General features: G+C 36.8%; 2 protein-coding genes across 2 annotated transcripts in view; both read right to left on the minus strand.

Moving 5' to 3' along the window:
- LOC144421977 (G-protein coupled receptor GRL101-like) overlaps positions 1-26214 on the minus strand; it is a 29159-nt gene extending 2945 nt beyond the window's left edge. Inside the window, exons 1-4 of the mRNA XM_078111618.1 lie at positions 26123-26214; positions 25822-25917; positions 25476-25539; positions 372-428 (exon numbers count right to left, since the gene is read on the minus strand). Coding sequence (XP_077967744.1) covers positions 372-428; positions 25476-25539; positions 25822-25917; positions 26123-26214 — 309 coding nt within the window. The remainder of the gene's footprint in view (positions 1-371; positions 429-25475; positions 25540-25821; positions 25918-26122) is intronic.
- Positions 367-27716, minus strand: LOC144421978 (uncharacterized). The gene is made up of 9 exons (XM_078111619.1): positions 27617-27716; positions 27125-27286; positions 26858-26942; positions 26492-26555; positions 26348-26407; positions 26123-26225; positions 25822-25958; positions 25476-25539; positions 367-428 (listed from the first exon to the last, which is right to left on the minus strand). The coding sequence occupies exons 1-5, from the start codon at positions 27714-27716 to the stop codon at positions 26393-26395; spliced, it is 426 nt and encodes a 141-aa protein (XP_077967745.1). The 3' UTR covers positions 367-428; positions 25476-25539; positions 25822-25958; positions 26123-26225; positions 26348-26392.
- Between the last annotated feature and the right edge of the window lie 279 nt (positions 27717-27995).

Genomic DNA, 27995 nt, shown 5'->3' on the forward strand with positions numbered 1-27995 from the left:
TAAATACACTGGAAATTGCTGAAGCTTGCAAAGACGATTTCATTCATGCCGTTTGGCTATATACGCAAAAACGTAACAGCGGTGGGAAACATTTTAAATACAACTTCTCGAGTGTTATGAATTCAAGAGATTTTTATGCAAAGATTATGTACCATACGTTTTGTCTTTTATCCAAGTACTTGGTTTTACCGTTATCATTGCAATAAAAGTGAGTGAAATCGCATGCTTCAGTCGCGTTATCGGAACTCTAAATGAGAAACAATGTATTTTGGGGATTTACATAAAATTTATTTGATACAGCTCAAGAAAAATCCTTGCTTGAGAAATGTTTAAAATTCAAATTTAGTAAAGGATTTGAGTGATTGTTATACCTCGCATACATAAGTGTTATTTCCACAAAATAACTCATCGCTTTGGTTATCACAGTACTGAAATTATAAAAATATATGATTCAATAAATTGCATATTTCCTCGGAAATAATCCAATAAGTAACATGTGGCAAGATGCGATCACGAATGTAACAATTGGCTTCATATCTATAAACTCATATCAAAAGCGACATAACTGAGAGTCCACAACCAACCCATTACAGTACATCCAATGCTGTGTAAATCGAGAACGCGCGACCTGAGTACGTTTAAGCACATATTCTATAGATAAATTTATTAAAACTTTGGTATTTAAAATCTAAAAAGCAATCTATCATTTTGAAATATTTGCGTTGCCGTAATCAGGCTTCCCGCTGCTTGTCAGCAGGGAACCTATTGTATTCCTGTGTTTTATTATTATTATTATTATTATTATTATTATTATTTATTTATTATTATTATTTATTTTTATTATTTTTTTTTCAAATTGGTCCTACAAACTTGAAATTCACCTCAAATGTGCAGAAGTTCTCAGCTAGCAATAAAATGCAAATTTTATGCATGACTGACCACGCTTTCACGCTCCAGTGAGCAAAACGCGTCTTCAGTTTTTTTGTGATTTCTAAAAATTGATACATGCTATTGGGTTGAAATTCATAACAATGATTAATGGACATGTTCCGGATACAATATGTCAAGGATACGCATGAGTGATCTCGGCGATATGCTCCAGTGAGCAATATAGGATTTTACATTTTCATCTTCTTCTCGAGAACGACACTACTTAGAGACTTGAAATTTACATCACACGCAGATAATAAGTCCCCCATCATAAATTGCAAATTTTATGCATGACTGACCACGCTTTCACGCTCCAGTGAGCAAAACGCGTCTTCAGTTTTTTTGCGATTTCTCAAAATTGATACATGCTATTGGGTTGAAATTCATAACAATGATTAATGGACATGTTCCGGATGCAATATGTCAAGGATACGCATGAGTGATCTCGGCGATACGCTCCAGTGAGCAATATAGGATTTTACATTTTCATCTTCTTCTCGAGAATGACACTACTTAGAGACTTGAAATTTACATCACATGCAGATAATAAGTCCCTCATCATAAATTGCCAATTTTATGCATGACTGACCACGCTTTCACGCTCCAGTGAGCAAAACGCGTCTTCAGTTTTTTTGCGATTTCTCAAAATTGATACATGCTATTGAGTTGAAATTCATAACAATGATTACTGGACATGTTCCGGATGCAATATGTCAAGGATACGCATGAGTGATCTCGGCGATACGCTCCAGTGAGCAATATAGGATTTTACATTTTCATCTTCTTCTCGAGAATGACACTACTTAGAGACTTGAAATTTACATCGCATGCAGATAATAAGTCCCTCATCATAAATTGCCAATTTTATGCATGACTGACCACGCTTTCACGCTCCAGTGAGCAAAACGCGTCTTCAGTTTTTTTGCGATTTCTCAAAATTGATACATGCTATTGGGTTGAAATTCATAACAATGATTAATGGACATGTTCCGGATACGATATGTCAAGGATACGCATGAGTGACCTCGGCGATACGCTCCAGTGAGCAATATAGGATTTTACATTTTTATCTTCTTCTCGAGAACGACACTACTTAGAGACTTGAAATTTACATCACATGCAGATAATAAGTCCCCCATCATAAATTGCAAATTTTATGCATGACTGACCACGCTTTCACGCTCCAGTGAACAAAACGCGTCTTCAGTTTTTTCTACGCAGGAAGCCTTTTAAAGCTGCACGCAGCTCTAGTTATTATTATTAGGCTTCCCGCTGCTTGTCAGCAGGGAACCTATTGTATTCCTGTGTTTTATTATTAGGCTTCCCGCTGCTTGTCAGCAGGGAACCTATTGTATTCCTGTGTTTTATTATTATTATTTATTTATTATTATTATTATTATTATTATTATTATTATTATTTTTTTTTCAAATTGGTCCTACAAACTTGAAATTCACCTCAAATGTGCAGAAGTTCTCAGCTAGCAATAAAATGCAAATTTTATGCATGACTGACCACGCTTTCACGCTCCAGTGAGCAAAACGCGTATTCAGTTTTTTTGCGATTTCTCAAAATTGATACATGGTATTGGGTTGAAATTCATAACAATGATTAATGGACATGTTCCGGATACAATATGTCAAGGATACGCATGAGTCATCTCGGCGATACGCTCCAGTGAGCAATATAGGATTTTACATTTTCATCTTCTTCTGGAGAACGACAATACTTAGAGACTTGAAATTTACATCACATGCAGACAATAAGTCCCCCATTATAGTTTGCAAATTTTATGCATGACTGACCACGCTTTCACGCTCCAGTGAGCAAAACGCGTTTTCAGTTTTTTTGCGATTTCTCAAAATTGATACATGCTATTGGGTTGAAATTCATAACAATGATTAATGGACATGTTCCGGATACGATATGTCAAGGATACGCATGAGTGACCTCGGCGATACGCTCCAGTGAGCAATATAGGATTTCACATTTTCATCTTCTTCTCGAGAACGACACTACTTAGAGACTTGAAATTTACATCACATGCAGATAATAAGTCCCCCATCGTAAACTGCAAATTTTATGCATGACTGACCACGCTTTCACGCTCCAGAGAACAAAACGCGTCTTCTGTTTTTTTTACGCGGGAAGCCTGTTAAAGCTGCACGCAGCTCTAGTTATTATTATTATTATTATTATTATTTATTTATTTATTTATTTATTTTTATTATTTTTTTTTCAAATTGGTCCTACAAACTTGAAATTCACCTCAAATGTGCAGAAGTTCTCAGCTAGCAATAAAATGCAAATTTTATGCATGAGTGACCACGCTTTCTCGCTCCAGTGAGCAAAACGCGTTTTCAGTTTTTTTGCGATTTCTCAAAATTGATACATGGTATTGGGTTGAAATTCATAACAATGATTAATGGACATGTTCCGGATACGACATGTCAAGGATACGCATGAGTGACCTCGGCGATACGCTCCAGTGAGCAATATAGGATTTAACATTTTCATCTTCTTCTCGAGAACGACACTACTTAGAGACTTGAAATTTACATCACATGCAGATAATAAGTCCCCCATCATAAATTGCAAATTTTATGCATGACTGACCACGCTTTCACGCTCCAGTGAGCAAAACGCGTTTTCAGTTTTTTTGCGATTTCTCAAAATTGATACATGCTATTGGGTTGAAATTCATACCAATGATTAATGGACATGTTCTGGATACGATATGTCAAGGATACGCATGAGTGACCTCGGCGATACGCTCCAGTGAGCAATATAGGATTTAACATTTTCATCTTCTTCTCGAGAACGACACTACTTAGAGACTTGAAATTTACATCACATGCAGATAATGAGTCCCCCATCATAAATTGCAAATTTTATGCATGACTGACTACGCTTTCACGCTCCAGTGAGCAAAACGCGTCTTCAGTTTTTTTGCGATTTCTCAAAATTGATACATGCTATTGGGTTGAAATTCATAACAATGATTAATGGACATGTTCCGGATACGATATGTCAAGGATACGCATGAGTGACCTCGGCGATACGCTCCAGTGAGCAATATAGGAATTTACATTTTCATCTTCTTCTCGAGAACGACACTACCTAGAGACTTGAAATTTACATCACATGCAGATAATAAGTCCCCCATCATAAATTGCAAATTTTATGCATGACTGACCACGCTTTCACGCTCCAGTGAGCAAAACGCGTCTTCAGTTATTTTTACGCGGGAAGCCTGTTAAAGCTGCACGCAGCACTAGTTTATTTATTATTATTATTATTATTAGGCTTCCTGCTGCTTGTCAGCAGGGAACCTATTGTATTCCTGTGTTTTATTATTATTATTATTAGGCTTCCCGCTGCTTGTCAGCAGGGAACCTATTGTATTCCTGTGTTTTATTATTATTATTATTATTTATTTATTTATTTATTTTTATTATTTTTTTTTCAAATTGGTCCTACAAACTTGAAATTCACCTCAAATGTGCAGAAGTTCTCAGCTAGCAATAAAATGCAAATTTTATGCATGAGTGACCACGCTTTCACGCTCCAGTGAGCAAAACGCGTTTTCAGTTTTTTTGCGATTTCTCAAAATTGATACATGCTATTGGGTTGAAATTCATAACAATGATTAATGGACATGTTCCGGATTCGACATGTCAAGGATACGCATGAGTGACCTCGGCGATACGCTCCAGTGAGCAATATAGGATTTAACATTTTCATCTTCTCCTCGAGAACGACACTACTTAGAGACTTGAAATTTACGTCACATGCAAATAATAAGTCCCCCATCATAAATTGCAAAGTTCATGCATGACTGATCACGGCTTCACGCTCCAGTGAGCAAAACGCGTCTTCAGTTTTTTTGCGATTTCTCAAAATTGATACATGCTATTGGGTTGAAATTCATAACAATGATTAATGGACATGTTCCGGATACGATATGTCGAGGATACGCATGAGTGACCTCGGCGATACGCTCCAGTGAGCAATATAGGATTTTACATTTTCATCTTCTTCTCGAGAACGACACTACTTAGAGACTTGAAATTTACATCACATGCAGATAATAAGTCCCCATCATAAATTGCAAATTTTATGCATGACTGATCACGCTTTCACGCTCCAGTGAGCAAAACGCGTCTTCAGTTTTTTTACGCGGGAAGCCTGTTAAAGCTGCACGCAGCTCTAGTTAGGCTTCCCGCTGCTTGTCAGCAGGGAACCTATTGTATTCCTGTGTTTTATTATTATTATTATTATTTATTTATTTATTTATTTTTATTATTTTTTTTTCAAATTGGTCCTACAAACTTGAAATTCACCTCAAATGTGCAGAAGTTCTCAGCTAGCAATAAAATGCAAATTTTATGCATGAGTGACCACGCTTTCACGCTCCAGTGAGCAAAACGCGTTTTCAGTTTTTTTGCGATTTCTCAAAATTGATACATGCTATTGGGTTGAAATTCATAACAATGATTAATGGACATGTTCCGGATTCGACATGTCAAGGATACGCATGAGTGACCTCGGCGATACGCTCCAGTGAGCAATATAGGATTTAACATTTTCATCTTCTCCTCGAGAACGACACTACTTAGAGACTTGAAATTTACGTCACATGCAGATAATAAGTCCCCCATCATAAATTGCAAAGTTCATGCATGACTGATCACGGCTTCACGCTCCAGTGAGCAAAACGCGTCTTCAGTTTTTTTGCGATTTCTCAAAATTGATACATGCTATTGGGTTGAAATTCATAACAATGATTAATGGACATGTTCCGGATACGATATGTCGAGGATACGCATGAGTGACCTCGGCGATACGCTCCAGTGAGCAATATAGGATTTTACATTTTCATCTTCTTCTCGAGAACGACACTACTTAGAGACTTGAAATTTACATCACATGCAGATAATAAGTCCCCATCATAAATTGCAAATTTTATGCATGACTGATCACGCTTTCACGATCCAGTGAGCAAAACGCGTCTTGAGTTTTTTTACGCGGGAAGCCTGTTAAAGCTGCACGCAGCTCTAGTTATTATTTATTTTTATTATTTTTTTTTCAAATTGGTCCTACAAACTTGAAATTCACCTCAAATGTGCAGAAGTTCTCAGCTAGCAATAAAATGCAAATTTCATGCATGACTGACCAGGCTTTCACGCTCCAGTGAGCAAAACGCGTTTTCAGTTTTTTTGCGATTACTCAAAATTGATACATGGTATTGGGTTGAAATTCATAACAATGATTAATGGACATGTTCCGGATACAATATGTCAAGGATACGCATGAGTGACCTCGGCGATACGCTCCAGTGACCAATATAGGATTTTACATTTTCATCTTCTTCTCGAGAACGACACTACTTAGAGACTTGAAATTTACATCACATGCAGATAATGAGTCCCCCACCATAAATTGCAAATTTTATGCATGAATGACCTCGCTTTCACGCTCCAGTGAGCAAAACGCGTCTTCAGTTTTTTTGCGATTTCTCAAAATTGATACATGCTATTGGGTTGAAATTCATAACAATGATTTATGGACATGTTCCGGATACGATATGTCAAGGATACGCATGAGTGACCTTGGCGATACGCTCCAGTGAGCAATATAGAATTTTACGTTTTCATCTTCTTCTCGAGAACGACACTACTTAGAGACTTGAAATTTACATCACATGCAGATAATAAGTCCCCCATCATAAATTGCAAATTTTATGCATGACTGACCACGCTTTCACGCTCCAGTGAGCAAAACGCGTCTTCAGTTTTTTTTACGCGGGAAGCCTGTTAAAGCTGCACGCAGCTCTAGTTATTATTTATTTTTATTATTTTTTTTTCAAATTGGTCCTACAGACTTGAAATTCACCTCAAATGTGCAGAAGTTCTCAGCTAGCAATAAAATGCAAATTTTATGCATGACTGACCACGCTTTCACGCTCCAGTGAGCAAAACGCGTTTTCAGTTTTTTTGCGATTTCTCAAAATTGATTCATGCTATTGGGTTGAAATTCATAACAATGATTGATGGACATGTTACGGATGCGATATGTCAAGGATACGCATGAGTGACGCCGGCGATACGCTCCAGTGAGCAATATAGGATTTTACATTTTCATCTTCTTCTCGAGAACGACACTACTTAGAGACTTGAAATTTACATCACATGCAGATAATAAGTCCATCATAATAAATTGCAAATTTTATGCATGACTGACCACGCTTTCACGCTCCAGTGAGCAAAACGCGTTTTCTGTTTTTTTGCAATTTCTCAAAATTGATACATGCTATTGGGTTGAAATTCATAACAATGATTAATGGACATGTTCCGGATACGATATGTCAAGGATGCGCATGAGTGACCTCGGCGATACGCTCCAGTGAGCAATATAGGATTTTACATTTTCATCTTCTTCTCGACAACGACACTACTTAGAGACTTGAAATTTAAATCACATGCAGATAATAAGTCCCCCATCGTAAATTGCAAATTTTATGCATGACTGACCACGCTTTCACGCTCCAGTGAGCAAAACGCGTCTTCAGTTTTTTTTTCGATTTCTCAAAATTGATACATGCTATTGGGTTGAAATTCATAACAATGATTAATGGACATGTTCCGGATACGACATATCAAGGATACGCATGAGTGTCCTCGGCGATACGCCCCAGTGAGCATATAGGATTTTACATTTTCATCTTCTTCTCGAGAACGACACTACTTAGAGACTTGAAATTTACATCACATGCAGATAATAAGTCCCCCATCGTAAACTGCGAATATCATGCATGACTGACCACGCTTTCACGCTCCAGTGAGCAAAACGCGTCTTCAGTTTTTTTTACGCGGGAAGCCTGTTAAAGCTGCACGCAGCTCTAGTTATTATTATTATTATTTATTTATTTATTTATTTATTTTTATTATTTTTTTTTCAAATTGGTCCTACAAACTTGAAATTCACCTCAAATGTGCAGAAGTTCTCAGCTAGCAATAAAATGCAAATTTTATGCATGAGTGACCACGCTTTCACGCTCCAGTGAGCAAAACGCGTTTTCAGTTTTTTTGCGATTTCTCAAAATTGATACATGGTATTGGGTTGAAATTCATAACAATGATTAATGGACATGTTCCGGATACGACATGTCAAGGATACGCATGAGTGACCTCGGCGATACGCTCCAGTGAGCAATATAGGATTTAACATTTTCATCTTCTTCTCGAGAACGACACTACTTAGAGACTTGAAATTTACATCACATGCAGATAATAAGTCCCCCATCATAAATTGCAAATTTTATGCATGAGTGACCAAGCTTTCACGCTCCAGTGAACAAAACGCGTTTTCAGTTTTTTTGCGATTTCTCAAAATTAATACATGCTATTGGGTTGAAATTCATAACAATGATTAATGGACATGTTCCGGATACGATATGTCAAGGACACGCATGAGTGATCTCGGCGATACGCTCCAGTAAGCAATATAGGATTTTCATCTTCTTCTTGAGAACGACACTACTTAGAGACTTGAAATGTACATCACATGCAGATAATAAGTCCCCCATCATAAATTACGAATTATATGCATGACTGACCACGCTTTCACGCTCCAGTGAGCAAAACGCGTCTTCAGTTTTTTTTACGCGGGAAGCCTGTTAAAGCTGCACGCAGCTCTAGTTATTTATTAGGCTTCCCGCTGCTTGTCAGCAGGGAACCTATTGTATTCCTGTGTTTTATTATTATTATTATTATTTATTTATTTATTTATTTTTATTATTTTTTTTTCAAATTGGTCCTACAAACTTGAAATTCACCTCAAATGTGCAGAAGTTCTCAGCTAGCAATAAAATGCAAATTTTATGCATGAGTGACCACGCTTTCACGCTCCAGTGAGCAAAACGCGTTTTCAGTTTTTTTGCGATTTCTCAAAATTGATACATGGTATTGGGTTGAAATTCATAACAATGATTAATGGACATGCTCCGGATACGACATGTCAAGGATACGCATGAGTGACCTCGGCGATACGCTCCAGTGAGCAATATAGGATTTAACATTTTCATCTTCTTCTCGAGAACGACACTACTTAGAGACTTGAAATTTACATCACATGCAGATAATAAGTCCCCCATCATAAATTGCAAATTTTATGCATGACTGACCACGCTTTCACGTTCCAGTGAGCAAAACGCGTTTTCAGTTTTTTTGCGATTTCTCAAAATTGATACATGCTATTGGGTTGAAATTCATACCAATGATTAATGGACATGTTCTGGATACGATATGTCAAGGATACGCATGAGTGACCTCGGCGATACGCTCCAGTGAGCAATATAGGAATTTACATTTTCATCTTCTCCTCGAGAACGACACTACTTAGAGACTTGAAATTTACATCACATGCAGATAATAAGTCCCCCATCATAAATTGCAAATTTTATGCATGACTGACCACGCTTTCACGCTCCAGTGAGCAAAACGCGTCTTCAGCTTTTTTTACGCGGGAAGCCTGTTAAAGCTGAACGCAGCTCTAGTTATTATTATTATTAGGCTTCCCGCTGCTTGTCAGCAGGGAACCTATTGTATTCCTGTGTTTTATTATTATTATTATTATTATTATTATTATTTATTAGGCTTCCCGCTGCTTGTCAGCAGGGAACCTATTGTATTCCTGTGTTTTATTATTATTATTTATTATTATTATTATTATTATTATTAGGCTTCCCGCTGCTTGTCAGCAGGGAACCTATTGTATTCCTGTGTTTTATTATTATTATTTATTATTATTATTATTATTATTTATTTTTATTATTTTTTTTTCAAATTGGTCCTACAAACTTGAAATTCACCTCAAATGTGCAGAAGTTCTCAGCTAGCAATAAAATGCAAATTTTATGCATGACTGACCACGCTTTCACGCTCCAGTGAGCAAAACGCGTTTTCAGTTTTTTTGCGATTTCTCAAAATTGATACATGCTATTGGGTTGAAATTCATAGCAATGATTAATAGACATTTTTCGGATACAATATGTCAAGGATACGCATGAGTGACCTCAGCGATACGCTCCAGTGAGCAATATAGGATTTTACATTTTCATCTTCTCCTCGAGAACGACACTACTTAGAGACTTGAATCTTACATCACATGCAGATATTAGGACCTCCATCATAAATTGCAAATTTTATGCATGACTGACCACGCTTTCACGCTCCAGTGAGCAAAACGCGTTTTCAGTTTTTTCGCAATTTCTCAAAATTGATATATGCTATTGGGTTGAAATTCATACCAATGATTAATGGACATGTTCCGGATACGATATGTCAAGGATACGCATGAGTGACCTCGGCGATACGCTCCAGTGAGCAATATAGGATTTTACATTTTCATCTTCTTCTCGAGAACGACACTACTTAGAGACTTGAAATATACATCACATTCAGACAATAAGTCCCCCATCATAATTTGCAAATTTTATGCATGACTGACCACGCTTTCACGCTCCAGTGAGCAAAACGCGTTTTCAGTTTTTTTGCGATTTCTCAAAATTGATACATGCTATTGGGTTGAAATTCATAACAATGATTAATGGGCATGTTCCGGATACGATATGACATGGATACGCATGAGTGACCTCGGCGATACGCTCCAGTGAGCAATATAGGATTTTACATTTTCATCTTCTTCTCGAGAACGACACTACTTAGAGACTTGAAATATACATCACATTCAGACAATAAGTCCCCCATCATAATTTGCAAATTTTATGCATGACTGACCACGCTTTCACGCTCCAGTGAGCAAAACGCGTTTTCAGTTTTTTTGCGATTTCTCAAAATTGATACATGCTATTGGGTTGAAATTCATAACAATGATTAATGGGCATGTTCCGGATACGATATGTCATGGATACGCATGAGTGACCTCGGCGATACGCTCCAGTGAGCAATATAAGATTTTACATTTTCATCTTCTTCTCGACAACGACACTACTTAGAGACTTGAAATTTACATCACATGCAGATAATAAGTCGCCCATCATAAATTGCAAATTTTATGCATGACTGACCACGCGTTCACGCTCCAGTGAGCAAAACGCGTCTTCAGTTTTTTTTTACGCGGGAAGCCTGTTGAAGCTGCACGCAGCTCTAGTTATTATTTATTTTTATTATTTTTTTTTTCAAATTGGTCCTACAAACTTGAAATTCACCTCAAATGTGCAGAAGTTCTCAGCTAGCAATAAAATGCAAATTTTATGCATGACTGACCACGCTTTCACGCTCCAGTGAGCAAAACGCGTCTTCAGTTTTTTTGCGATTTCTCAAAATTGATACATGCTATTGGGTTGAAATTCATAACAATGATTAAAGGACATGTTCCGGATACAATATGTCAAGGATACGCATGAGTGATCTCGGCGATACGCTCCAGTGAGCAATATAGGATTTTACATTTTCATCTTCTTCTCGGGAACGACACTACTTAGAGACTGGAAATTTACATCACATGCAGATAATAAGTCCCCCATCATAAATTGCAAATTTTATGCATGACTGACCACGCTTTCACGCTCTAGTGAGCAAAACGCGTCTTCATTTTTTTTGCGATTTCTCAAAATTGATACATGCTATTGGGTTGAAATTCATAACAATGATTAATGGACATGTTCCGGATACAATATGTCAAGGATACGCATGAGTGATCTCGGAGATACGCTCCAGTGAGCAATATAGGATTTTACATTTTCATCTTCTTCTCGAGAACGACACTACTTAGAAACTTGAAATTTACATCACATGCAGATAATAATTCCCCCATCATAAATTGCAAATTTTATGCATGACTGACCACGCTTTCACGCTCCAGTGAGCAAAACGCGTCTTCAGTTTTTTTGCGATTTCTCAAAATTGATACATGCTATTGAGTTGAAATTCATAACAATGATTACTGGACATGTTCCAGATGCAATATGTCAAGGATACGCATGAGTGATCTCGGCGATACGCTCCAGTGAGCAATATAGGATTTTACATTTTCATCTTCTTCTCGAGAACGACACTACTTAGAGACTTGAAATTTACATCACATGCAGATAATAAGTCCCCCATCATAAATTGCAAATTTTATGCATGACTGACCACGCTTTCACGCTCCAGTGAACAAAACGCGTCTTCAGTTTTTTCTACGCAGGAAGCCTTTTAAAGCTGCACGCAGCTCTAGTTATTATTATTTATTTATTATTAGGCTTCCCGCTGCTTGTCAGCAGGGAACCTATTGTATTCCTGTGTTTTATTATTATTATTATTATTAGGCTTCCCGCTGCTTGTCAGCAGGGAACCTATTGTATTCCTGTGTTTTATTATTATTATTATTATTTATTTATTTATTTATTTATATTATTTTTTTTTCAAATTGGTCCTACAAACTTGAAATTCACCTCAAATGTGCAGAAGTTCTCAGCTAGCAATAAAATGCAAATTTTATGCATGAGTGACCACGCTTTCACGCTCCAGTGAGCAAAACGCGTTTTCAGTTTTTTTGCGATTTCTCAAAATTGATACATGCTATTGGGTTGAAATTCATAACAATGATTAATGGACATGTTCCGGATTCGACATGTCAAGGATACGCATGAGTGACCTCGGCGATACGCTCCAGTGAGCAATATAGGATTTAACATTTTCATCTTCTCCTCGAGAACGACACTACTTAGAGACTTGAAATTTACGTCACATGCAGATAATAAGTCCCCCATCATAAATTGCAAAGTTCATGCATGACTGATCACGGCTTCACGCTCCAGTGAGCAAAACGCGTCTTCAGTTTTTTTGCGATTTCTCAAAATTGATACATGCTATTGGGTTGAAATTCATAACAATGATTAATGGACATGTTCCGGATACGATATGTCGAGGATACGCATGAGTGACCTCGGCGATACGCTCCAGTGAGCAATATAGGATTTTACATTTTCATCTTCTTCTCGAGAACGACACTACTTAGAGACTTGAAATTTACATCACATGCAGATAATAAGTCCCCATCATAAATTGCAAATTTTATGCATGACTGATCACGCTTTCACGCTCCAGTGAGCAAAACGCGTCTTCAGTTTTTTTACGCGGGAAGCCTGTTGAAGCTGCACGCAGCTCTAGTTATTATTAGGCTTCCCGCTGCTTGTCAGCAGGGAACCTATTGTATTCCTGTGTTTTATTATTATTATTATTTATTATTATTTATTATTATTATTTATTTTTATTATTTTTTTTTCAAATTGGTCCTACAAACTTGAAATTCACCTCAAATGTGCAGAAGTTCTCAACTAACAATAAAATGCAAATTTTATGCATGACTGACCACGCTTTCACGCTCAAGTGAGCAAAACGCGTTTTCAGTTTTTTTGCGATTTCTTAAAATTGATACATGCTATTGTGTTGAAATTCATAACAATGATTGATGGACATGTTCCGGATGCGATATGTCAAGGATACGCATGAGTGACTTCGGCGATACGCTCCAGTGAGCAATATAGGATTTCACATTTTCATCTTCTTCTCGAGAACGACACTACTTAGAGACTTGAAATTTACATCACATGCAGATAATAAGTCCCCCATCATAAATTGCAAATTTTATGCATGACTGACCACGCTTTCACGCTCCAGTGAGCAAAACGCGTCTTCAGTTTTTTTGCGATTTCTCAAAATTGATACATGCTATTGGGTTGAAATTCATAAAAATGATTAATGGACATGTTCCGGATACAATATGTCAAGGATACGCATGAGTGACCTCGGCGATACGCTCCAGTGGGCAATATAGGATTTTACATTTTCATCTCTTCTCGAGAACGACACTACTTAGAGACTTGAAATTTACATCACATGCAGATAATAAGTCCCCCATCACAAATTTTATGCATGACTGACCACGCTTTCACGCTCCAGTGAGCAAAACGCGTCTTCAGTTTTTTTTACGCGGGAAGCCTGTTAAAGCTGCACGCAGCTCTAGTTATTATTTATTTATTTATTTATTTATTTTTATTATTTTTTTTTCAAATTGGTCCTACAAACTTGAAATTCACCTCAAATGTGCAGAAGTTCTCAACTAGCAATAAAATGCAAATTTTATGCATGACTGACCACGCTTTCACGCTCCAGTGAGCAAAACGCGTTTTCAGTTATTTTGCGATTTCTCAATATTGATACATGCTATTGGGTTGAAATTCATAACAATGATTGATGGACATGTTCCGGATGAGATATGTCAAGGATACGCATGAGTGACTTCGGCGATACGCTCCAGTGGGCAATATAGGATTTTACATTTTCATCTTCTTCTCAAGAACGACACAACTCAGAGACTTGAAATTTACATCACATGCAGATAATAAGTCCCCCATAATAAATTGCAAATTTTATGCATGACTGACCACGCTTTCACGCTCCAGTGAGCAAAACGCGTTTTCAGTTTTTTTGCGATTTCTCAAAATTGATACATGCTATTGGGTTGAAATTCATAACAATGATTAATGGACATGTTCCGGATACGATATGTCAAGGATACGCATATGTGATCTCGGCGATACGCTCCAGTGAGCAATATAGGATTTTACATTTTCATCTTCTTCTCGAGAACGACACTACTTAGAGACTTGGAATTTACATCACATGCAGATAATAAGTCCCCCATCGTAAATTGCAAATTTTATGCATGACTGACCACGCTTTCACGCTCCAGTGAGCAAAACGCGTCTTCAGTTTTTTTGCGATTTCTCAATATTGATACATGCTATTGGGTTGAAATTCATAACAATGATTGATGGACATGTTCCGGATGAGATATTTCAAGGATACGCATGAGTGACTTCGGCGATACGCTCCAGTGGGCAATATAGGATTTTACATTTTCATCTTCTTCTCGAGAACGACACTACTTAGAGACCTGAAATTTACATCACATGCAGAAAATAAGTCCCCCATCATAATTTGCAAATTTTATGCATGACTGACCACGCTTTCACGCTCCAGTGAGCAAAACGCGTCTTCAGTTTTTTTTACGCGGGAAGCCTGTTAAAGCTGCACGCAGCTCTAGTTATTATTATTATTATTTATTGTTATTATTAGGCTTCCCGCTGCTTGTCAGCAGGGAACCTATTGTATTCCTGTGTTTTATTATTATTATTATTATTATTATTATTATTTATTTATTTATTTATTTATTTTTATTATTTTTTTTTCAAATTGGTCCTACAAACTTGAAATTCACCTCAAATGTGCAGAAGTTCTCAGCTAGCAATAAAATGCAAATTTTATGCATGAGTGACCACGCTTTCACGCTCCAGTGAGCAAAACGCGTTTTCAGTTTTTTTGCGATTTCTCAAAATTGATACATGGTATTGGGTTGAAATTCATAACAATGATTAATGGACATGTTCCGGATACGACATGTCAAGGATACGCATGAGTGACCTCGGCGATACGCTCCAGTGAGCAATATAGGATTTAACATTTTCATCTTCTTCTCGAGAACGACACTACTTAGAGACTTGAAATTTACATCACATGCAGATAATAAGTCCCCCATCATAAATTGCAAATTTTATGCATGAGTGACCAAGCTTTCACGCTCCAGTGAACAAAACGCGTTTTCAGTTTTTTTGCGATTTCTCAAAATTGATACATGGTATTGGGTTGAAATTCATAACAATGATTAATGGACATGTTCCGGATACGATATGTCAAGGACACGCATGAGTGATCTCGGCGATACGCTCCAGTAAGCAATATAGGATTTTCATCTTCTTCTTGAGAACGACACTACTTAGAGACTTGAAATGTACATCACATGCAGATAATAAGTCCCCCATCATAAACTACGAATTATATGCATGACTGACCACGCTTTCACGCTCCAGTGAGCAAAACGCGTCTTCAGTTTTTTTTACGCGGGAAGCCTGTTAAAGCTGCACGCAGCTCTAGTTATTTATTGTTATTATTATTATTTATTTTTATTATTTTTTTTTTCAAATTGGTCCTACAAACTTGAAATTCACCTCAAATGTGCAGAAGTTCTCAGCTAGCAATAAAATGCAAATTTTATGCATGACTGACTACGCTTTCACGCTCCAGTGAGCAAAACGCGTCTTCAGTTTTTTTGCGATTTCTCAAAATTGATACATGCTATTGGGTTGAAATTCATAACAATGATTAATGGACATGTTCCGGATACGATATGTCAAGGATACGCATGAGTGACCTCGGCGATACGCTCCAGTGAGCAATATAGGAATTTACATTTTCATCTTCTTCTCGAGAACGACACTACCTAGAGACTTGAAATTTACATCACATGCAGATAATAAGTCCCCCATCATAAATTGCAAATTTTATGCATGACTGACCACGCTTTCACGCTCCAGTGAGCAAAACGCGTCTTCAGTTATTTTTACGCGGGAAGCCTGTTAAAGCTGCACGCAGCTCTAGTTTATTTATTATTATTATTATTATTAGGCTTCCCGCTGCTTGTCAGCAGGGAACCTATTGTATTCCTGTGTTTTATTATTATTATTATTATTAGGCTTCCCGCTGCTTGTCAGCAGGGAACCTATTGTATTCCTGTGTTTTATTATTATTATTATTATTTATTTATTTATTTATTTTTATTATTTTTTTTTCAAATTGGTCCTACAAACTTGAAATTCACCTCAAATGTGCAGAAGTTCTCAGCTAGCAATAAAATGCAAATTTTATGCATGAGTGACCACGCTTTCACGCTCCAGTGAGCAAAACGCGTTTTCAGTTTTTTTGCGATTTCTCAAAATTGATACATGCTATTGGGTTGAAATTCATAACAATGATTAATGGACATGTTCCGGATTCGACATGTCAAGGATACGCATGAGTGACCTCGGCGATACGCTCCAGTGAGCAATATAGGATTTAACATTTTCATCTTCTCCTCGAGAACGACACTACTTAGAGACTTGAAATTTACGTCACATGCAGATAATAAGTCCCCCATCATAAATTGCAAAGTTCATGCATGACTGATCACGGCTTCACGCTCCAGTGAGCAAAACGCGTCTTCAGTTTTTTTGCGATTTCTCAAAATTGATACATGCTATTGGGTTGAAATTCATAACAATGATTAATGGACATGTTCCGGATACGATATGTCGAGGATACGCATGAGTGACCTCGGCGATACGCTCCAGTGAGCAATATAGGATTTTACATTTTCATCTTCTTCTCGAGAACGACACTACTTAGAGACTTGAAATTTACATCACATGCAGATAATAAGTCCCCATCATAAATTGCAAATTTTATGCATGACTGATCACGCTTTCACGCTCCAGTGAGCAAAACGCGTCTTCAGTTTTTTTACGCGGGAAGCCTGTTAAAGCTGCACGCAGCTCTAGTTATTATTATTATTTATTTATTTATTTATTTATTTTTATTATTTTTTTTTCAAATTGGTCCTACAAACTTGAAATTCACCTCAAATGTGCAGAAGTTCTCAGCTAGCAATAAAATGCAAATTTTATGCATGAGTGACCACGCTTTCACGCTCCAGTGTGCAAAACGCGTTTTCAGTTTTTTTGCGATTTCTCAAAATTGATACATGGTATTGGGTTGAAATTCATAACAATGATTAATGGACATGTTCCGGATACGACATGTCAAGGATACGCATGAGTGACCTCGGCGATACGCTCCAGTGAGCAATATAGGATTTAACATTTTCATCTTCTTCTCGAGAACGACACTACTTAGAGACTTGAAATTTACATCACATGCAGATAATAAGTCCCCCATCATAAATTGCAAATTTTATGCATGAGTGACCAAGCTTTCACGCTCCAGTGAGCAAAACGCGTTTTCAGTTTTTTTGCGATTTCTCAAAATTAATACATGCTATTGGGTTGAAATTCATAACAATGATTAATGGACATGTTCCGGATACGATATGTCAAGGACACGCATGAGTGATCTCGGCGATACGCTCCAGTAAGCAATATAGGATTTTCATCTTCTTCTTGAGAACGACACTACTTAGAGACTTGAAATGTACATCACATGCAGATAATAAGTCCCCCATCATAAATTACGAATTATATGCATGACTGACCACGCTTTCACGCTCCAGTGAGCAAAACGCGTCTTCAGTTTTTTTTACGCGGGAAGCCTGTTAAAGCTGCACGCAGCTCTAGTTATTTATTGTTATTATTATTATTTATTTTTATTATTTTTTTTTTCAAATTGGTCCTACAAACTTGAAATTCACCTCAAATGTGCAGAAGTTCTCAGCTAGCAATAAAATGCAAATTTTATGCATGACTGACCACGCTTTCACGCTCCAGTGAGCAAAACGCGTCTTCAGTTTTTTTGCGATTTCTCAAAATTGATACATGCTATTGGGTTGAAATTCATAACAATGATTAAAGGACATGTTCCGGATACAATATGTCAAGGATACGCATGAGTGATCTCGGCGATACGCTCCAGTGAGCAATATAGGATTTTACATTTTCATCTTCTTCTCGGGAACGACACTACTTAGAGACTGGAAATTTACATCACATGCAGATAATAAGTCCCCCATCATAAATTGCAAATTTTATGCATGACTGACCACGCTTTCACGCTCCAGTGAGCAAAACGCGTCTTCATTTTTTTTGCGATTTCTCAAAATTGATACATGCTATTGGGTTGAAATTCATAACAATGATTAATGGACATGTTCCGGATACAATATGTCAAGGATACGCATGAGTGATCTCGGAGATACGCTCCAGTGAGCAATATAGGATTTTACATTTTCATCTTCTTCTCGAGAACGACACTACTTAGAAACTTGAAATTTACATCACATGCAGATAATAATTCCCCCATCATAAATTGCAAATTTTATGCATGACTGACCACGCTTTCACGCTCCAGTGAGCAAAACGCGTCTTCAGTTTTTTTGCGATTTCTCAAAATTGATACATGCTATTGAGTTGAAATTCATAACAATGATTACTGGACATGTTCCGGATGCAATATGTCAAGGATACGCATGAGTGATCTCGGCGATACGCTCCAGTGAGCAATATAGGATTTTACATTTTCATCTTCTTCTCGAGAATGACACTACTTAGAGACTTGAAATTTACATCACATGCAGATAATAAGTCCCTCATCATAAATTGCCAATTTTATGCATGACTGACCACGCTTTCACGCTCCAGTGAGCAAAACGCGTCTTCAGTTTTTTTGCGATTTCTCAAAATTGATACATGCTATTGGGTTGAAATTCATAACAATGATTAATGGACATGTTCCGGATACGATATGTCAAGGATACGCATGAGTGACCTCGGCGATACGCTCCAGTGAGCAATATAGGATTTTACATTTTCATCTTCTTCTCGAGAACGACACTACTTAGAGACTTGAAATTTACATCACATGCAGATAATAAGTCCCCCATCATAAATTGCAAATTTTATGCATGACTGACCACGCTTTCACGCTCCAGTGAACAAAACGCGTCTTCAGTTTTTTCTACGCAGGAAGCCTTTTAAAGCTGCACGCAGCTCTAGTTATTATTATTTATTTATTATTAGGCTTCCCGCTGCTTGTCAGCAGGGAACCTATTGTATTCCTGTGTTTTATTATTATTATTATTATTAGGCTTCCCGCTGCTTGTCAGCAGGGAACCTATTGTATTCCTGTGTTTTATTATTATTATTATTATTTATTTATTTATTTATTTTTATTATTTTTTTTTCAAATTGGTCCTACAAACTTGAAATTCACCTCAAATGTGCAGAAGTTCTCAGCTAGCAATAAAATGCAAATTTTATGCATGAGTGACCACGCTTTCACGCTCCAGTGAGCAAAACGCGTTTTCAGTTTTTTTGCGATTTCTCAAAATTGATACATGCTATTGGGTTGAAATTCATAACAATGATTAATGGACATGTTCCGGATTCGACATGTCAAGGATACGCATGAGTGACCTCGGCGATACGCTCCAGTGAGCAATATAGGATTTAACATTTTCATCTTCTCCTCGAGAACGACACTACTTAGAGACTTGAAATTTACGTCACATGCAGATAATAAGTCCCCCATCATAAATTGCAAAGTTCATGCATGACTGATCACGGCTTCACGCTCCAGTGAGCAAAACGCGTCTTCAGTTTTTTTGCGATTTCTCAAAATTGATACATGCTATTGGGTTGAAATTCATAACAATGATTAATGGACATGTTCCGGATACGATATGTCGAGGATACGCATGAGTGACCTCGGCGATACGCTCCAGTGAGCAATATAGGATTTTACATTTTCATCTTCTTCTCGAGAACGACACTACTTAGAGACTTGAAATTTACATCACATGCAGATAATAAGTCCCCATCATAAATTGCAAATTTTATGCATGACTGATCACGCTTTCACGCTCCAGTGAGCAAAACGCGTCTTCAGTTTTTTTACGCGGGAAGCCTGTTAAAGCTGCACGCAGCTCTAGTTATTATTAGGCTTCCCGCTGCTTGTCAGCAGGGAACCTATTGTATTCCTGTGTTTTATTATTATTATTATTTATTATTATTATTTATTTTTATTATTTTTTTTTCAAATTGGTCCTACAAACTTGAAATTCACCTCAAATGTGCAGAAGTTCTCAACTAACATTAAAATGCAAATTTTATGCATGACTGACCACGCTTTCACGCTCAAGTGAGCAAAACGCGTTTTCAGTTTTTTTGCGATTTCTTAAAATTGATACATGCTATTGTGTTGAAATTCATAACAATGATTGATGGACATGTTCCGGATGCGATATGTCAAGGATACGCATGAGTGACTTCGGCGATACGCTCCAGTGAGCAATATAGCATTTCACATTTTCATCTTCTTCTCGAGAACGACACTACTTAGAGACTTGAAATTTACATCACATGCAGATAATAAGTCCCCCATCATAAATTGCAAATTTTATGCATGACTGACCACGCTTTCACGCTCCAGTGAGCAAAACGCGTCTTCAGTTTTTTTGCGATTTCTCAAAATTGATACATGCTATTGGGTTGAAATTCATAAAAATGATTAATGGACATGTTCCGGATACAATATGTCAAGGATACGCATGAGTGACCTCGGCGATACGCTCCAGTGGGCAATATAGGATTTTACATTTTCATCTCTTCTCGAGAACGACACTACTTAGAGACTTGAAATTTACATCACATGCAGATAATAAGTCCCCCATCACAAATTTTATGCATGACTGACCACGCTTTCACGCTCCAGTGAGCAAAACGCGTCTTCAGTTTTTTTTACGCGGGAAGCCTGTTAAAGCTGCACGCAGCTCTAGTTATTATTTATTTATTAGGCTTCCCGCTGGTTGTCAGCAGGGAACCTATTGTATTCCTGTGTTTTATTATTATTATTTATTTATTATTATTATTATTATTATTATTATTATTATTTTTTTTTTTTCAAATTGGTCCTACAAACTTGAAATTCACCTCAAATATGCAGAAGTTCTCAGCTAGCAATAAAATGCAAATTTTATGCATGACTGACCACGCTTTCACGCTCCAGTGAGCAAAACGCGTATTCAGTTTTTTTGCGATTTCTCAAAATTGATACATGGTATTGGGTTGAAATTCATAACAATGATTAATGGACATGTTCCGGATACAATATGTCAAGGATACGCATGAGTCATCTCGGCGATACGCTCCAGTGAGCAATATAGGATTTTACATTTTCATCTTCTTCTGGAGAACGACAATACTTAGAGACTTGAAATTTACATCACATGCAGACAATAAGTCCCCCATCATAGTTTACAAATTTTATGCATGACTGACCACGCTTTCACGCTCCAGTGAGCAAAACGCGTTTTCAGTTTTTTTGCGATTTCTCAAAATTGATACATGCTATTGGGTTGAAATTCATAACAATGATTAATGGACATGTTCCGGATACGATATGTCAAGGATACGCATGAGTGACCTCGGCGATACGCTCCAGTGAGCAATATAGGATTTCACATTTTCATCTTCTTCTCGAGAACGACACTACTTAGAGACTTGAAATTTACATCACATGCAGATAATAAGTCCCCCATCGTAAACTGCAAATTTTATGCATGACTGACCACGCTTTCACGCTCCAGAGAACAAAACGCGTCTTCTGTTTTTTTTACGCGGGAAGCCTGTTAAAGCTGCACGCAGCTCTAGTTTATTTATTTATTTTTATTATTTTTTTTTCAAATTGGTCCTACAAACTTGAAATTCACCTCAAATGTGCAGAAGTTCTCAACTAGCAATAAAATGCAAATTTTATGCATGACTGACCACGCTTTCACGCTCCAGTGAGCAAAACGCGTTTTCAGTTATTTTGCGATTTCTCAATATTGATACATGCTATTGGGTTGAAATTCATAACAATGATTGATGGACATGTTCCGGATGAGATATGTCAAGGATACGCATGAGTGACTTCGGCGATACGCTCCAGTGGGCAATATAGGATTTTACATTTTCATCTTCTTCTCAAGAACGACACAACTCAGAGATTTGAAATTTACATCACATGCAGATAATAAGTCCCCCATAATAAATTGCAAATTTTATGCATGACTGACCACGCTTTCACGCTCCAGTGAGCAAAACGCGTTTTCAGTTTTTTTGCGATTTCTCAAAATTGATACATGCTATTGGGTTGAAATTCATAACAATGATTAATGGACATGTTCCGGATACGATATGTCAAGGATACGCATATGTGATCTCGGCGATACGCTCCAGTGAGCAATATAGGATTTTACATTTTCATCTTCTTCTCGAGAACGACACTACTTAGAGACTTGGAATTTACATCACATGCAGATAATAAGTCCCCCATCGTAAATTGCAAATTTTATGCATGACTGACCACGCTTTCACGCTCCAGTGAGCAAAACGCGTCTTCAGTTTTTTTGCGATTTCTCAATATTGATACATGCTATTGGGTTGAAATTCATAACAATGATTGATGGTCATGTTCCGGATGAGATATTTCAAGGATACGCATGAGTGACTTCGGCGATACGCTCCAGTGGGCAATATAGGATTTTACATTTTCATCTTCTTCTCGAGAACGACACTACTTAGAGACCTCAAATTTACATCACATGCAGAAAATAAGTCCCCCATGATAATTTGCAAATTTTATGCATGACTGACCACGCTTTCACGCTCCAGTGAGCAAAACGCGTCTTCAGTTTTTTTTACGCGGGAAGCCTGTTAAAGCTGCACGCAGCTCTAGTTATTATTATTATTATTTATTGTTATTATTAGGCTTCCCGCTGCTTGTCAGCAGGGAACCTATTGTATTCCTGTGTTTTATTATTATTATTATTATTATTATTATTATTTATTTATTTATTTATTTATTTTTATTATTTTTTTTTCAAATTGGTCCTACAAACTTGAAATTCACCTCAAATGTGCAGAAGTTCTCAGCTAGCAATAAAATGCAAATTTTATGCATGAGTGACCACGCTTTCACGCTCCAGTGAGCAAAACGCGTTTTCAGTTTTTTTGCGATTTCTCAAAATTGATACATGGTATTGGGTTGAAATTCATAACAATGATTAATGGACATGTTCCGGATACGACATGTCAAGGATACGCATGAGTGACCTCGGCGATACGCTCCAGTGAGCAATATAGGATTTAACATTTTCATCTTCTTCTCGAGAACGACACTACTTAGAGACTTGAAATTTACATCACATGCAGATAATAAGTCCCCCATCATAAATTGCAAATTTTATGCATGACTGACCACGCTTTCACGCTCCAGTGAGCGAAACGCGTTTTCAGTTTTTTTGCGATTTCTCAAAATTGATACATGGTATAGGGTTGAAATTCATAACAATGAATAATGGACATGTTCCGGATACGATATGTCAAGGATACGCATGAGTGACCTCGGCGATACGCTCCAGTGAGCAATATAGGATTTTACATTTTCATCTTCTTCTCCAGAACGACACTACTCAGAGACTTGAAATTTACATCACACGCAGATAATAAGTCCCCCATCATAAATTGCAAATTTTATGCATGACTGTCCACGCGTTCACGCTCCAGTGAACAAAACGCGTTTTCAGTTTTTTTGCGATTTCTCAAAATTGATACATCCTATTGGGTTGAAATTCATAACAATGATTAATGGACATGTTCCGGATACGACATATCCAGGATACGCATGAGTGACCTCGGCGATACGCTCCAGTGAGCAATATAGGATTTTACATTTTCATCTTCTTCTCGAGAACGACACTACTTAGAGACTTGAAATTTAAATCACATGCAGATAATAAGTCCCCCATCATAAATTGCAAATTTTATGCATGACTGACCACGCTTTCACGCTCCAGTGAGCAAAACGCGTCTTCAGTTTTTTTTACGCGGGAAGCCTGTTAAAGCTTCACGCAGCTCTAGTTATTATTTATTTTTATTATTTTTTTTTTCAAATTGGTCCTACAAACTTGAAATTCACCTCAAATGTGCAGAAGTTCTCAGCTAGCAATAAAATGCAAATTTTATGCATGACTGACCACGCTTTCACGCTCCAGTGAGCAAAACGCGTCTTCAGTTTTTTTGCGATTTCTCAAAATTGATACATGCTATTGGGTTGAAATTCATAACAATGATTAAAGGACATGTTCCGGATACAATATGTCAAGGATACGCATGAGTGATCTCGGCGATACGCTCCAGTGAGCAATATAGGATTTTACATTTTCATCTTCTTCTCGGGAACGACACTACTTAGAGACTGGAAATTTACATCACATGCAGATAATAATTCCCTCATCATAAATTGCAAATTTTATGCATGACTGACCACGCTTTCACGCTCCAGTGAGCAAAACGCGTCTTCAGTTTTTTTGCGATTTCTCAAAATTGATACATGCTATTGGGTTGAAATTCATAACAATGATTAATGGACATGTTCCGGATGCAATATGTCAAGGATACGCATGAGTGATCTCGGCGATACGCTCCAGTGAGCAATATAGGATTTTACATTTTCATCTTCTTCTCGAGAACGACACTACTTAGAAACTTGAAATTTACATCACATGCAGATAATAATTCCCCCATCATAAATTGCAAATTTTATGCATGACTGACCACGCTTTCACGCTCCAGTGAGCAAAACGCGTCTTCAGTTTTTTTTACGCGGGAAGCCTGTTAAAGCTGCACGCAGCTCTAGTTCTTTTTGGTACTCCCGCAGTATGTAAACCTGGTTAGGGTGAGGCCATAATATTATTCCGATTTCCCTTATTTTAGTTCTATTACGAATTCGGGGACTGTCTGTGATAGTCAAGTGAATATGCCCCCTGCCCTTACACAACTTGATGTGAAGTAGGCGAAAAAATAAGCTGTATATATATAAATATGTCTCTATATTCTGCTGGATATTCACCTTTACGGAACTTCACAATTTATCAATTCTGTTCTTACCGTTATTAGGTCGCATTTCTTTTCCAATGGAATATGCATCGTCGAATTGTTTTCGCAGTAAAATCTGTAATAAATTGGTTTTATGATACTGTATAAATTTTTGAATATTGAAGTTCCTTGGATATATATCTTAAAACTGCTGTGTCATAAATTGTAATAAAATACTTTCGTAATTTTATTTATACAAAATATGAGAAAACAGCAGCACTAGTAACGGCAACTATACATTGTAACTGATAAGCAACTGTGAACAGCCATGTATTTTTTGGGCAATTTCCTTTAGCAGAGCAGATTTGGATTGGAAGCAATCATTTCTGACTAGAATCAAATTCATTTTTGGGCTCACTTGTGCCTGTGGCAAAACATTTCATCCTCTGCTCCGTAGCAGTCTTCAATGCCATTGCATATATCAGGTGCATCTAATACATTTTCCTCAAACCAGCTGAAACACAGCTGAAAGTTTGTCGGAAAAGAAACAAATTCCTGTAACGTTAATAATAGTTAGGTAGATAGGCAAAATGTACTTATTTTCAAGTTGTATGGGCACTATAAAATAAAAAACAGACCATTTCCCCAAAATTGCTTATTTAGGAGGTTGTGGAAACCTCATATAGCAAAACAAAACCTAAGAACAAAATAACAAATACCTAACGTAGCTACAAAACCCTGGTGGGTTGTCACAGAATTCACTGCATTCATCATCAAATTTTTCACAGCTTATTCGTCCGTCGCATTTCATTGCACGCTTTTCTGTAGTACAAGAAATTTTATTATATAATCTTCGATACTTTAATACTATTTCTATAGCCTTTTTAAAATTTTGTTCAATTATAACACAGATATTTATTTAACCGACATTTCTAAACACTCACCCGAATACTCACAAGTATAATCACATCTTGGGACCCCGTATTCTACTAATCGCTCATCATCTGTAACAAATTAATTACATGAAATAGTGAAAAATATTAGTGAATGGGGAACAGTAAACCTAAATAAATGTTTCATAAGTTTACCTGTGCATTCAACTGTAGTGGACAATTTCGTACAAAATTGTTCATCTCTTCCTTTTCATCAAATCTTGAAAGATAAAAATGTTAAATATTCATGAAATGTGTCGTAAATAGGTTGATCAAGAAGGTCACACATTTGATAGATTACTTTGATTAATACTCAATTTATTGACGGCTGGTGAAATGTGTAAGCCCGCCAAAAAGAAATAGGCAAATGCGTTGCATATTGATTTTCTCACACAATTTCGACTATATTAAATATAAATGGAATGAATTTTGCATATTAACATTTGAAAGTTACGTAAAATTATGGTTTGAGACGCTACGTATTACGCTGTATTTTCACAAAACACAATATTTTTGCAATACCTGCCATCACAAACAAATTCTTTGGCCGCGCAGACGTTGTTATCAGCGAGCAAACTGCAGTTGGCCAGTTTTGTAGATGAGACATCTAAACATCGTTTTATATATTCATTATCAAGAAATTTAAATTGAACAAAATTTCAAATATATCTTCATAGCATATATTTAAGCAAAATATTACATAAAAAAATGCTTTCAAACATTGATATCTTCGAAAATAAAAAAGAGAGTAGGAAATATACACGTATAATTTTTAGTCTAATAAAATACCATATATATCTTGACATAGAGAAGCTAAGTCGGAGGGTTGTCGTCGCAAGCAGAGACATTCGTCAGACAAATCATCACATTGTACAATATTGTCACAAACTTGTGTAGATGAAATCACACGAGATTCATCCAAGCATCGAAAACATTTTCCATCAGATTTAACTAAATACAAGGTAGTGTAAGGTAGCTAAGCATTTCATGTCTTATATCTGAAGATTGTAAGTTCTTAGTTACATTGTCGAACATTTAAGTTTGGCATTGAAAAATGTTCGAACGTAAAGATTTTGAGGTTTAATGAAAATGTATTGTCCAGCTTGTCTCCCATCAAAGTAGTATATCTAAACTAATTCAAAACACGTGAAACAAATGGGAATCGAAATTTTAGATATGTCGGAGATTTTTCATATTTTCCCGGAAAATGGATAATACCAGATTTTGTCATAAAAATCTGGTGTTGTCTCGTATATAGTTCATGAAACACCAAACACTTACTAGCGTCGGATCTTGTATTATTCTCACATAGGCATTCATCAATTTCTAGGGGGCAATCAACTTTCCCGTCACAAAATATTGGTGAATTTTGACAGTACATTCATCTGCACCTGATGCAGTAAGCAGTATGATAAATAAGACATGGCTTGTATTAATTAAGTACTTTAATACAAATGTGTAGTTCTTGACGTAATACACTGTCACCTATAATATATCAAATTTGTTTAGGCTGCTACAAAAAGGCCTTTTAAAAAGTGGACCATCGTTGTCACGAGTAAAATTTGAAAATATTACGAAATCAAAAACTAAAAAAATAATTTTTTCTTTTTCGTAAAAATGATAAAAAGATTGAAAAATGAAAATGATTATAAATATAAAA

The sequence above is a fragment of the Styela clava genome, chromosome 4 (genome assembly GCF_964204865.1).
Source record: "Styela clava chromosome 4, kaStyClav1.hap1.2, whole genome shotgun sequence".
Lineage (NCBI taxonomy): Eukaryota > Metazoa > Chordata > Ascidiacea > Stolidobranchia > Styelidae > Styela > Styela clava.